Genomic DNA, 14241 nt, shown 5'->3' on the forward strand with positions numbered 1-14241 from the left:
ATGGGCCAGCCACCACTGCTGCTGGCAGTCGGGGTTCTGCTGCTAACATTGCCTCATTTAGCTCAGTCATACCGCTGGTACGGATCTTGGTCCAATTGGGGCGGTAATAGTTGGAGTAGTTGGTCGAGCTGGAGCAGCTGGTCGAGTTGGACTAGTAGTGATACGGACACTGGTACACAGTACCGGCGTGAAGACTGCAGAGATGATTTGGATGGCGTAAACTGCGCTCGAGTGACGCAGTCTAACCCTAGGAGATGCCCCGACCGCAACTACCAAGACATAGTCGGAGATGTGGAAATTGCGATCAAGAAAGGCAGCGAGCTATTTACTGACCGTTTAGTGAGGAGCACGGATGGATCAATTTCGTTCAGCAGCGAAGATGCTCGCTACATGACAACGCGATTGATTAATGCGCTGGATTACTTAATTGCCGAGCTACCCAGCTCGTTTAACCTTTTAGTGGTAGAGGGATACCAGGACATTGACGAAGGTGCAGCGACATTCCCTCTGCAGTACGAAGGTAGGTGTACGCATGCGCAGCACTGGTGGCGGGCGGCGCGTGTACATTACTTTCTCATATTTAGGAAGAGGCGTTCTTCTTGCTTCTGCTGATCAAACTATCAGCGGATTGTGTTATATTTACAAGGCAGCGATCACTGCGGGGGTGGACTGGGTGGAGTATACTGGAGATAGTTATATTCAAGTAGCGGTTGCCAATGAAGGTATATAGCCTGGCTCTTTGTGTGACTGAAATATCTACACATGCACTAGTTTTAGTTTTTATTTTCAGTCAGTTTATGAGTGGACCTTGCATAGAATAGTATGAAGTTAAAGAAGAGTTTGCTTACAGCTATACCACATTTTTACTACCCATTAGGTGGAATACTTAGCACTGACTGGGTTGAGTGGGTTTTCTCCAAGTCACATTGTATTAATCTTTTGAACCACACATTCATGGCTATGCACATGTGCCCACACACACAGCAGCAACACACATGAATGTTCTGTACATTGTTATGGCACATGTAGGGTGCTCTAAAGCATTAGATGTTGCATTCATGGTTGATTCATCTGGAAGCATTCGTGAATCTGAGTATAACAAAGCACTAGAATTTGTGGAGAGTATGATATACAGCCTTGACATCAGGAGTGATGGAAGTGGGGCCAGGGTGGCTGCCTTATCATTTTCCAGTTCTACAGATCTTCAGTTTGATCTGGATGATTACTATGACAAAAATACAATAGTACGCAAAATATACAGGCTAGAATATTTTGGTGGTGGAACACGCATTGATCTAGGTCTGCAGAAATTATCTACCACAGTATTTCAAACTAGGTATGGAGCTCGCTCAACACAAGAAGGTAACTAATACTATATTGTTATCAAAAACCATGCAAATGCATGAACTTTAATTTTGCTTTCCTGTGTAGGTGTTCCCAGAGTGGCATTTGTGATAACTGATGGAAAGGCTACCAGAGGATTTAGTACTGATGCACAGAACCTGAAGGATCAAAATGTCAATGTGTATGCAATTGGTATAGGAGATGATATCAGTGTCAATGAACTAGTTGAGATAGCTTCATCCCCAGCTGATCACTATGTTTACACTGTAGAAGATTTCGACAACATCCTAGACATACTGTCTGAGTCAGTTACAAAAATCTGCAATAGTAAGTAGTTGTGCAACAATAATGCGTTAGTCCAGCTGTATAGTTGAAGTGTTGAGTTATTTATTCTACATTGACCCATCAGTTTGTACATGTCTTCGGTTTGTAACTTACAGTGACACTGTTAGCATCTTTTTGCATACAGATATTTCAGTCTGAGATGCATGCAGATGATACCTTTTATTTGCTAACGTGAAATTGTTTAGTGAATAATAGCAGGTTATTTATTTAGCATTTAAGACATCATATTTGTGAGATAATATATAATAGCCATCTCAGGGCCTCAAATGTAAATGAATTGGTGTTCTCCGATTTGTAGCACAAGCAGAAGTAGAGACTGGAATATCTTTTAGTGGAACATGCAGACAGGATGAAACACGTTATTATAAGTTGAATTGTTCTTACCTATCAAAGAGAGTGGAAGTGGAGTTAACTGAAAGGAATGGAAGATGTTCGCTATATGCCTCAAATAGGGTCACCAACCCTGGATCTTATTTCACTACTAATGTGGTACGAGATGAAACCACCTCTGGTTCTGTCAGAAGATGTTCTTTATCCTTAACAAACTCCACAGTAAGCACTACATCATTTGTTATATCATTAACAGACTATAACTTTATAGAACGTATATGTTGGAGTTAGAGGTCGTGCAACCCAAAGCCAGTACAATGTATTAACATGGGAAAGGCTATTTTCCAGTGATATTAAGGTTACTGTACCAAATGATATTTCTGTTGGTTCACCAGTTGTGGTAGCCGCAACAGATTATAGCGATTTGTATAGGTAAGTTGAGTGCTTTGTATACTAAATGTTTTATATGTATAACTTGTTTAGCTTTCAGTATGGTATTTTGTCTGGAAATGATCAAAACTATTTTAGCATTCATGCATCATCTGGGCAGATCACACTATCTAATGTTCTTGATAACACCCAGCAACAATATGCACTAGTTGTGGGAGCACAAGAGATGTCAAACATGTGTCGCAGGGGAAGGGTAACTGTTATTATTACGATAGAACAAGCAACCAATGCTGAACCTCCATCATTCATAAACCCACCATCCACAGTAACTATACCCGAGACCACCCCAATTTCTTCTGAAATTACAACATTAAGTATTGAGGATAATGATATTGGTATTAATGGTGAATACTACATTGAAATAGCTAAACAATCAGAGCCTTACTTTACCATAGCCCAAACTGGTACTGTATTGGTAGTTTACCAATTGAATGCTAGTCTATACACTGAACATTTTGTGAAGGTTAAGGCCACTGATAAGGGTGACCCACCTCTGTCATCATTACATGAGCTGACAGTCATTGTAACAGATGTTAATGAACCTCCAATATTTCACAAGGCTTGTGCACATCAGTCATACTGCACATTGTCCATTCCTGAGAGTCCATTACGTCAGTATGAGATACCTGATGGAAAATTTAGTGCGTATGACTATGACTTGGGTAACAATGCAGTGCTGGAATATGAGGTTGTGTCTCAAGGGGCCCCAGTAGAGATTAACACTGTAACTGGACAACTATATGCCACTCAACCATTTGATCGGGAGAGTAAAGATAGATACACTCTTTCCGTAGTTTGTCACGATAAAGGATCTCCATCACTTTCAGTCAGTACAACAGTCACATTGGTGATAACTGATGTAAATGATGGAACTCCAACCTTCACATCTTCAACGTTCTTCTTTTCTGTATTAGAATCTGCACCCATTAGGACTGTCTGTGGGCAGGTAATGGCTACTGATCATGATCTTGGCATCAATTCACAATTTGCATATAATATTGACCTTAATGTTCCCTTTGTAATAGATAGTGGTCAGATAATACTTAGTGGTGGTTTAGACAGAGAAACACAGGGTAGTTACCAGTTTGCAGTAGTTGCTGTTGACCAAGGTAGTCCTCCCCTGACTGGTAGTGCACAAGTAATCATTTCAGTTTTGGATGCTAATGATAACCAACCAGTGTTCTCCATGACAAGTTATCTTTTGACTATATCAGAACTGACGACTGCAAACACATTTCTAAAGTTACTCACTGCAACGGATCCAGACCTTGGAACAAATGCCGAAATAACATATACAATTAGTGATGGGAACTTTGAAGACACGTTTAGTATTATACCAGACACTGGACAAGTCACCCTTGCGTCTACCCTTGATGCAGAAAGAATTACTTCATACAATTTGACTATTGGTGCCAGAGATAATGGTCAATCATTTTTAGAAGGCTTCACAAGACTCACAGTATTGGTTGAAGATGCTAACGATAATGCTCCTTTATTTGGAAAAAGTTCCTCTTATTATTATAATGTTTTCGAAAATGCCTTGATTGGCCAGTTAGTTGGACAAGTGAGTGCCACAGATAGAGATGTCACCCCACAAACTCTGACATATGTGTTTGCAATAGAAGAAAATACTTTTACAATTGGAGCATCTACTGGTGAGATTCACATCAATGCAGCATTAAACTACACAGTTACACCACAGTATAATTTTAATGTTTTAGCTGTGGATAGTGGAACGCCTCAGCTAACTGGCACAGTAGAAGTGTTGATTTCTGTTTATCCAGTCAACACAGATATTACAACATTTTCTGGTGACCACTTTGAGATCTCAATACCTGAGGATACACAAGTTTCTACCAGAGTTGTACAATACGTTCCTGTAAATAATGATGGTACTCCATTCATAACTGATTTTAGCTTTTCTCAACCAAGTACATTCTTTGCCATTGATTCAAATGGCATAGTATCTGTCATCCTTCAACTGGACTATGAGACTATCATGGTACATCAACTAGAGATTGTCAGATCTGATCAAGTTAGCATTACTCTAGTCATCATAATCACCGATGTAAATGACAACCCACCTGTTCTTAGTGGATACAGTAATAGCTATGAGGTCAGTGAGGATGCTGTTATTGGACAAGTACTGGATACACTGACTATCACTGATGCTGATTCCAATGGTATTACAAACTTTACTTTTAGCATGACAGTGTTCCCAGATTATCTTGACAGAATCAGTTTTGTTATTGATCCTCAATCAGGTAGGATCACTGTTACTGGATCATTAGATTATGAGATCATAAAACAGTACACATTATTGGTAGAGGTCAGTGATGGCGGATCTCCTAACCCTCTGCAATCAGAGATCCAGCTAACAGTAATGGTATTAGACATGAATGACAACTCTCCAGTGTTTTCTCCATCGATATATTTTGCTAGTGTGAGGGAAGGGATTGATCCTCCTGTACAAATCACCACAGTGTATGCCAGAGATGCTGACAGTGACAGAAATGGCGAAATCAGTTATACCATTGACTCCCACTCAAAAAGTTTTACTGGATGCTACCTCAATCACAATTTAACAAATAAATACTTCACCATTACCAATTTGATAGGAACCACCTCCCATCCATATAGTGATGTAACTCAACTTCATTCACTGATTAAATCAAAACTTATTGACCATTGCAGTGCACACACAAGTCTACAACATGGTACAATAACAGTTGGTGCTGATTCTGGATCTATTGTAACTGCAGTAACTCTAGACTTTGAGACCACATCAGTTTTTTTACTAAAGATAATAGCACAAGACAAAGGGACGGTGACACAAGAAGGTACAGGTTGGGTAGTAATACAAGTGGAAGATGTTAATGATTCACCGCCAGTCTTTAACCCCAGTAGCTTGTCGGTTGACCTCCCTGAAGATACTCCAGCTAACTCAATAATTTGCACAGTAACCATTACCGATGATGATCAGTTTGGTATTAGTAACCCTCAGCTAACTTTCTCCAGTAGCCCCTCTAACTTGCCATTCATTTTAACTGGTAGGGAAGTGTATTTAACAGGACAAATTGATGCTGATACAGGTTTGAGTGCTGTGAATCTATCTGTAGAAGCCTGGGATGGTTATCATTTAGCTGCTCTAATAATATTTGTAACCATCCTGGATGTCAATGATAACTATCCAGTCTTTGCAGATACTTATCGCACAAACATTTCTGAATACACCCGGCCAGGTAGTATCATGTTTACATGTGAGGCGACTGATAATGATGTTTCATTGTTCGGCGCTTTTCTGTTCTCTATTATTTCTGGAAACACTGATGATACATTTGCCATTGATGAGCAGACTGGTGTGGTCACCACAGTGAAGTGGTTAGATTATGAAAAAATTAATGATTACTTACTAGTAATACAAGCCAGCGATGGTGGAGGCTTGTCAGCAACTACAAATGGGACCATCAATGTATTTAATGAGAATGACAATGCTCCTGAATTGCTACCACCATTTACTGTTACCATTAGTGATCCATCAGTTATTGATGTGTTGACATTATCTGTTGTTGATCAAGACACATCACATCCACAAGTGCTGTTGACTAAAGAGACTGATTTGGCTTCCTCTAATAGAGTGCACACATTTACGGTTAAGGCTACTGATGCCCAGAACAGTTCACTTTATACCATTGCAACCATTACAGTTACAATCACTTATTCTTGTACACATGTCAGCTTCACAGTTGATGGGAACGCAAGAACAATTATAATGTACACGCTATGCAGTATAACATTGGTTGTGCCACTACAGATAACATCACACAGTGATGTCACATTTCACTGTAATGCTGAGAGTAACACTGATCTGACATATTGTTGGTGGTATGAGGGCAGGTCCAGGGGCTGTAATGCACAACCTAATGATAATGTTTTAGTGTTGTATGATATCACTGCAAGACAAAGTGGCCGTTATGCTTGCCAAGCTACAAATTTTGTTAGACATAGACTGAATTCGTATCCTGACACTGTGATATCTGTACATGGTGAGGAATTGCTAATATAGAATAGTTCAATCTTTCATGCATAATGTGATTTTTGCAAACTATATGCATCTGTTATTTATCTCCAAACAATATGTTTAATTCTGAAATACTTTACAACTACGTATATTGTGCAAACCATTTCAGTTTTCCATAAATTCCTTGTTCTACTATAACATACAGTAAGTTTGTCCATATTTACATTCTCCTGGAGAAAAAGCTTTATGCTTGTGATTTTGTATATGTATTCTTTCTGTTTACAGGTCAACCAGATGTTATTGGTCCTAGCAATGACACAGCAGTCACTGGCACAACAACAGACTTGTATTGTGCGGTCACCAGTTCTCTAGCCTATACCACCCAGTGGTATCACAATGATATTCTCCTTAGTAACACCAGTAGAACAATAACTCATGTTGACAAGCTCACAGTGGCCATAGTAAGAGACACAGATGCTGGAAATTACCACTGTGTGGTGACTAATGCTGCTGGCAGTACTGCATCCAGTAAAGGATGGTTAACTGTTTGTGGTAAGTTAGAGTTATGTATAGGTACAACTCCATAGTTATATGTTCCATTTAGATTGCCAGGAGCCTTTTGATGGCAATTTTAGCTTATCACTATCAAGAGATATTGCTGTGAATTCTCTGGTTGGTTCTGTGCAATCTGCATACCAACAATACTTCAAGTGAGTTAAAAGTACACAAAAGACAACTCTCACAATACCACATCATCTAGGTACCTCTACTATATAGTTGGTGCAGATGTTAACAGCACATTTGTGATTGACGAACAGGATGGTCGTATTTACATATTCCGATCCATAGCAGCAGATTCAAGAACAGAGTACAATTTGATTGTTTTTGCACGAGATATTACTGGTGCCTACTCTGGTAACACTCTAGTCACAATAACAGTTGAGCGTCAGAACTTATATACCCCGACTGTGGTAGAGAGCACTGCTACCGTTCATATTCTGGAGATTACTCTAATAGGGAAGATCATATTTTCTTTGACTGTAGATGACAAAGATTTTGGCCCTGATGGAGAAGTGAACATGACCCTGGTAAGATCCATGGATTCAAGCTATTTTAGGCTGCAGCAGATAGGTAGTGCCCAATGGATTCTCCTCACAAATTATGCTTCATTTAATGCTACTGAAAAAGATCATCATTACCTCAGCTTTTATGTGGTTGATGGTGGTAATCCACCCCTCTCTTCATCATACAACATGACAGTTATTGTTGATGATGTCAATGTCCCACCTCAGTTTGTTGACATTTGTGCATTGCAAAATGACTGCACGTTTGATGTCAATGAAGACATACCCAGCATGTCTACAGTGGCATCTATATTGGCTTATGACATAGATATAGGCCCTAATGCAGAATTGACATATATTATTGATACCCAGAGGCTGCCATTTCTTATAGAAGATGGTGTATTTATACTTAAGGATAGTCTTGATTATGAGGACGAAATATCCTACTTGATTAAAGTCGTGGTAAGTGATAATGGAAACCCGCCACTACACAGTGAGACAGTGGTTAGAGTGAATATTATAGATGTTAATGATAATTCTCCACTCTTTACTCAAAGCAAGTTTGAATTTTCCATTCCTGAAAATTTGCTTCCTAACCAAAACTTTGGCTTAGTACCAGCTCGTGATGTTGATAGTGGTAGGAACAGTTTGTTATCTTATCATGTTATCAGTGAAACTGATTTCAATGTTGATAACAGTGCCCATCTCTACAACACAGGCATCCTTGATTATGAAACTACAAATTTCTACAATTTTAGCATATCAGTAAGTGATGGGGGCAATCCCCCTCTATCTTCAACTGCTCTTGTTTACATAGAAATCCTTGATGTAAATGACAATGCCCCAAACTTTTTGCAGCCATTGTACAAGTCTAACATTTCTGAATGTTCCTCAATTGGAGATCTGATACTTGTGGTAACTGCAACTGATGTAGATAGTAGTCAATTGTACTACTCAATACCTTCACAGAAAAAGTTTACAATGGACTCCACGACTGTTGAACTATCTCTGTCTTCTAGCCTAGATGCTGAATCTGTGGTCTCATATCAGTTTAGTGTTGTAGTAAGAGATGAGGTGGGCAGTTCAGCTAACAGTGATGTATCCACAATACAGTTAGTTGTAATAAATTGTAATGACAATGCTCCAGTGTTTGATAGAGGCACCTACAACTTTACTATATCTAGTTCAGCTAGTCAAGGACATGTCATTGGACAAGTACATGCAACAGATAGTGACAGTGGTATGGATGTGATTACATATAGTATACTGAATGGGAACATCAATGATGTGTTTGGAGTTAATTCAATAACTGGACAATTAGTTGTTAATAACTTGACCGCATCTTTAGGACGGACTTATTATGTCCTCAAAATTCAAGCGGGTGATAATGGCTCTCCTGGTCCACTGCATAGCCAAGCTGAAGTGACAATCAACATTATTGATGTTGGCAATAATTTGGTGTTGTTCTTTCAACAGAATGTGACCATTGGCGTGTCTGAAGAAACAGATCCTTCCAGTTCATTAGCTACGTATAATTTCGAGGAAGCATTTCGCTATTTTGCTACTAACCAGCTTACAAGGCTTGAAATAGTAACACAAAGCAATAACACATTTCAACTTGATCCTAATACTGGCATACTATCATTGCATACAACACTTAACTACAGGCTCGTACCTAGCTATGTTATATTAATCGAATCGGAGTATGCTGGTATGGTAGTTAGTGTTGCAATAACTGTTAATGTAATTGACATCAATAACAATAGTCCTCAATTTGTCCCTCCTGGTCCTTACACAGTGAATATAGATGAAGACCTCTCACCAATGACCACTGTATTTAACATATCTGCTATTGATAATGATACTGGAGAGAATGCAAGAATTACCTACAGAATTGTTGTCAACCCAGTTAGCCACTCTGGAGACTTTGCAATAAATTCCTCCACAGGTGCCCTGATAATTGTTAGAAATTTAAGCTATGCTGATGTGTCACTGTATACTATTCAAATATTTGCATCAGATAATGGACAATCTCCATTCACCACCAGTACCATAATTCAGTTGAGAATTAATGATGTGAATAACTTTGTCCCAACTTTTGTTACTTCTATGTTCAGTATCTCCATCAGTGAAACAGCAACCGATGGGTCAGTTGTACTGATATTGTCAGCTACTGATGAAGACACTGGATCTAACACTGTTATATATTACAGGATTGTGTTGGGAAGTCTGAAAACTTATAAAGACAACAGTGTATTAGGCTTAACTAATATAAACTTCAATGTTGGAGTTAACACAGGACTGGTGACACTGCAAGGTCACTTGGACTATGAGGTAGAAACAAAATATCAATTTGAGGTTGAGGCTTACAATTTTGGCTCATCACAGTTGGCAAGTACGGCAACTGTAACAGTACTTGTCACAGATGTTAATGATGTTAGACCACGTTTTAATATGTCAAGCTATTCTGCTAACATTCCTGAGAACAGTCCAGTTGGGACCACACTGACACAGCTTCATGCATACGATGAAGATTCAAATACAGCTCTCACTTTTAGCCTCTTCTATCATAGTATTGTAGCCCCTATTCAGATAGATATTAATACTGGGATTGTCACAACCAGTGGAGAAATAGATTATGAGAGGGTACACTCTGTTTCTGCCACGGCAACTGTCTCAGATGGTGCCTTCCAAGATCACTTATCATTACTATTAAACATAGACAACATCAATGACAATGCTCCAATATTCTCCACTACTAAATGCACTGGAAGCTTAAGGGAAGATGTGCTACCTCCAGTGTCCATTGTACCCTGTACTGCTAACGACGGTGATGATGGGTTGTATGGGGAACTGACTTATTCTATAACAGATGGAAATTCTGACAACACATTTGCTATCACTTCATTCACTGGTGTACTATCACTAAACAAACCCCTTGATTATGAGACCAGATCAGAACATGTAATGACGATAACAGTGACAGATGGAGGTGAAAGGAGTGCTACTGTTACTGCTGCAGTGACTGTTATCAACATCAACGACAACCCACCTCAGATATTCACTCAAGGCAGTCACTCCATCTCAAGTGACACACAAATACGAATTACACAACTTCTAGCTTTGGACAATGACTTAGAGAATGGAATAGTTCCCTTTGTTAGCTTCACCTTCATCACAAATAGTATACTATTTGATCGTCGAAGCAACACTTACAGCTTTCTAATAAATGTTGCAGACATCAACAACGCGAATTCAAATAGCACTTCAGAGTTGTTTGTCACATTGGGATTTCTATGTTCTGTGGTCACTTTTGCAGTTGAGGAATATTCTGGTCTTTTGAATCTGTACACTCTGTGTAGTGTTGAGTTGTTTCCTCTTAGTGATGGTCAAATTGGGGGTAATGCCACACTGAGGGCTACTGCAAGAGGCAACACAGTGTGGACCTACTGTTGGAAGTTTAATGGACAATATATCACTTGTACTGGCCAAACATCTTCCTTATATTTGCACAACTTACAAACATCAAATGAAGGAATGTATTCTGTGGAGGTCACTAACACAGCTGGCAGTCTTGAGAGTGATGCACAGTTATTGAGAGTATTTGGTAAGAAGTAGAATATTGTAGTATTATGTACATTTTCTCCATACATAGTTCCACCATCCATTGTTCCTCTTAAGAGTGTCACAGCCCTAGAGGGTGGTTCTGCTACCCTAACATGTACTGTGGTAAGCGCAGCAGCTAGTGAGGTGGTCACAGTTTGGTATCACAATGGAAGAAGACTGGCACACTCACAACAGACCAGTGCCAATGGTTCCTACTGGACCATACCATCAGTATCATTCTCTGATGAAGGGTATTACTCTTGTGGGGTGATCACTCCTGGATTTGATATTGAAATTATCTCTGATCCAGCCAAAGTGACCATTTTCAGTTAAGAATTTATATAATAGTCCAACACACACTGATGTTGTCTATAATTTGCAGGACGAAACTCGGTCATTGAAATCACTCTGATAATCAATACATTTTCTTTCATCAATTTTTGCTATGAGTATAGCATCACTCAAATTCTGGTACGATACCTATTATGTGCATGTGCACACTCAAATTAACATATGTACTCATTATTTCTTGCACAGAATATTATAGGAAACAGCACTCATTACAATCCTGTGCTGATCAGTGATGAGCCATTTGGTAGACTGTGTGAGCAAAGCATTTGTTATCCTAATCCATGTCAGAATGAAGCTCGTTGCACCCCACAAGGTGTGAGTGATTTCTCATGTAACTGCCTCCCCGGTTGGACTGGGAAAACATGTAACATCTCCATTGACTTTTGCAGAGATTTCTGTAAGTGACAAGTGTGTGGCTGTGAACACTCTGGACATTCAAACTTTGTGTCCTTATCTGATTTCAGGTGCTCTAAATGTGTAAAAGTGGGACCATGAGCAAGTGTCCTGTATATTAAAGCACATTTCAAGGTGTCCTTTTTTGAGAAATTTATACGCTGAAAACTAAGGAATTTATATGAGGCTGGCTGTAATCAAGACAGTATGCTATGTAGCTACATTAATTATTGTAAATGTTCAATTAGGAGCTTGAAGAAAGCCTATACTGTAGTCCTATTCAGTGTGTTATTCAATTTTGCATGTGATCTAGCAAGACAATTAAGGGATTATCACTTGTCTTGTTAATTTCCTTTAGCTCCATGCTTATTCCAAGGTGTTTGTATTCCATTAAACACAACTATCAACAACTTCAGATGTGGTTGTTCACCAGGATATGATGGCTTGTACTGTGAACTCCACACTGATGCTTGTAACAATGCAACACCATCTTGTGCTGACAACCAGAGATGTGTCCCATCACAGTTTACACATAATCAATTTACTTGTGTGGCCAGGTCTTATTCTGTTCAGATCAAGAGAGGTGCAACGTTATATACACTATTGTATGGTAACCAGCAATGGGACTTGACTTCTAATATAAATGAAGTCTATCAGCTGGAGATAATTCTGAAATACTTCTTGCAAAATTCAGGGGTAAATATATGTAGTAATCACTTGTGTTTTATTTTTTCTGGTAAATGCATTGCATGTATGCTATCTTGCAATATATTGTTGTATTGAACGATTTAAGTTTTTGGGTGAGTTAATAATACGAGAGAGGTTATATTATATTGTTAACTTGTGTTACTAATCTTCCTTATCCTCTTGGTATAGATCCCCACTGATTTGACAGCTACCAATAGGACCAGAATATTCACCACTGGGGTTCCATGTAATGCGAAATTTGCTGACATCCATGAATCAACAATTTCGTTTGATCTTGTCTGTCCGACTGACTACCCTCAACTCACTAGTGTAGAACAAGAGGATATCTGTTATCTTCTAATGTTCTCTGGACACTTTGAGTTTTGTACTCCTCCTGATGGTGAAACAGTTGAAGATGTTACACCACCCAGCATGTAACATTTGACCAACAAATATATCTTTTATTGTGTATTTGTTTTGCAGGTGCAACGTCACATTTTATATGGAAGATGATGATGGTATTCCATTGCTAGCTGATGATATAATACCTATTCTCACTAGTGAAGTTTCTCTGGGCTTTAATGATGATAATCCGTACAATCTTTTGAATGCTGAAAAAGGTAAGCATATGTATCTCCATGGAAATATCCTATACAAATACATGCTCTTTACAGCTCCTGAGCCAGTAACAAGGAATATCTCTAATACTAATACTAGTAAGCTGAACACTATATAAGGAGTATGATATACCCTTTATGTGCTTATTTAGCCAGTGGTATTTTTGACGAAGTCTCTAGCTTTCCCCCTTGGGTCGGAGCTCTGATGGGAATTATAATGATGATTTTGTTGCTAATAATTATTATTGGGATTATACTCTGCATCATATTCTGTCCATGTTGCTCTTGCTGTCCCTGCAATAAACAAAGGTTAAGTCACTATTTTTCTATATAGCAATTCCAATAATGATTATTACAGGAAGCGCCTTATTGAGAAGCGATACATTATTAGCCAACTGTCAGCTACTTCATCAGATATGACACTAGCCTCAAACATACAAGCATCTGAGGTAGACTTTCCCATATATGATAATAGTGGTGAAATGAGAAGGAACAGTGAACTGGCAGAAATTGAAGAAGAAGTTCTAATGTGGCAGAACCAGGATACTGATAATGAGAACATTTATGAATTCACTGATGATGTTAACACAATAAGTAGCACTACCAAACAGGTCCATTATTTTACTATGCATGATTATAGAGTGATATTATCTGTATAAATTAGAGACACTCTATATACCAGTATGATTGCACAGTTAGATAAAGATTCTAATATTAGAATAGCCATGTTCATTTGTTAGGCAGGAGGGAACATAGCAAAAAGGGATTTTAGTGGCATAGCTGCAGTGCAAAGAAATGTACTGTACAGAGAAAAACTTGCAGCAAAACTCTGACAAATTATGCCAACTCTATAATGAAATTCACCACATGCAACACTGGTAAAGAATCTTTCAAGTGCATTCCATTTCTTAGAGAGTGCATGCCATGGTGCTACTGATGCAGGTTGTCCATACTAAACATGTCCAATAGCTGTATGTCACAGTTTACATAGACCACTGGCACTGATCCCTACAACTCACACTTACTGAAGACC

The 14241-nt window shown here is 38.8% G+C and overlaps 1 protein-coding gene across 1 annotated transcript in view; it reads left to right on the forward strand.

Annotated features, from left to right (window-relative positions):
• The window catches only part of LOC136236790 (cadherin-23-like), a 16650-nt gene continuing 2409 nt past the window's right edge, over positions 1–14241 (forward strand). The window contains exons 1-19 of the mRNA XM_066027024.1: positions 1–520; positions 585–722; positions 1030–1362; positions 1432–1671; positions 1988–2241; positions 2291–2451; positions 2503–6515; positions 6776–7042; positions 7095–7200; positions 7251–11161; positions 11210–11488; positions 11543–11631; positions 11698–11908; positions 12263–12600; positions 12781–13025; positions 13075–13211; positions 13266–13307; positions 13361–13517; positions 13567–13819. Coding sequence (XP_065883096.1) covers positions 1–520; positions 585–722; positions 1030–1362; positions 1432–1671; positions 1988–2241; positions 2291–2451; positions 2503–6515; positions 6776–7042; positions 7095–7200; positions 7251–11161; positions 11210–11488; positions 11543–11631; positions 11698–11908; positions 12263–12600; positions 12781–13025; positions 13075–13211; positions 13266–13307; positions 13361–13517; positions 13567–13819 — 11694 coding nt within the window. The remainder of the gene's footprint in view (positions 521–584; positions 723–1029; positions 1363–1431; positions 1672–1987; positions 2242–2290; positions 2452–2502; positions 6516–6775; positions 7043–7094; positions 7201–7250; positions 11162–11209; positions 11489–11542; positions 11632–11697; positions 11909–12262; positions 12601–12780; positions 13026–13074; positions 13212–13265; positions 13308–13360; positions 13518–13566; positions 13820–14241) is intronic.

This window comes from Dysidea avara, chromosome 10, assembly GCF_963678975.1.
Source record: "Dysidea avara chromosome 10, odDysAvar1.4, whole genome shotgun sequence".
Classification (NCBI taxonomy): Eukaryota; Metazoa; Porifera; class Demospongiae; order Dictyoceratida; family Dysideidae; genus Dysidea; species Dysidea avara.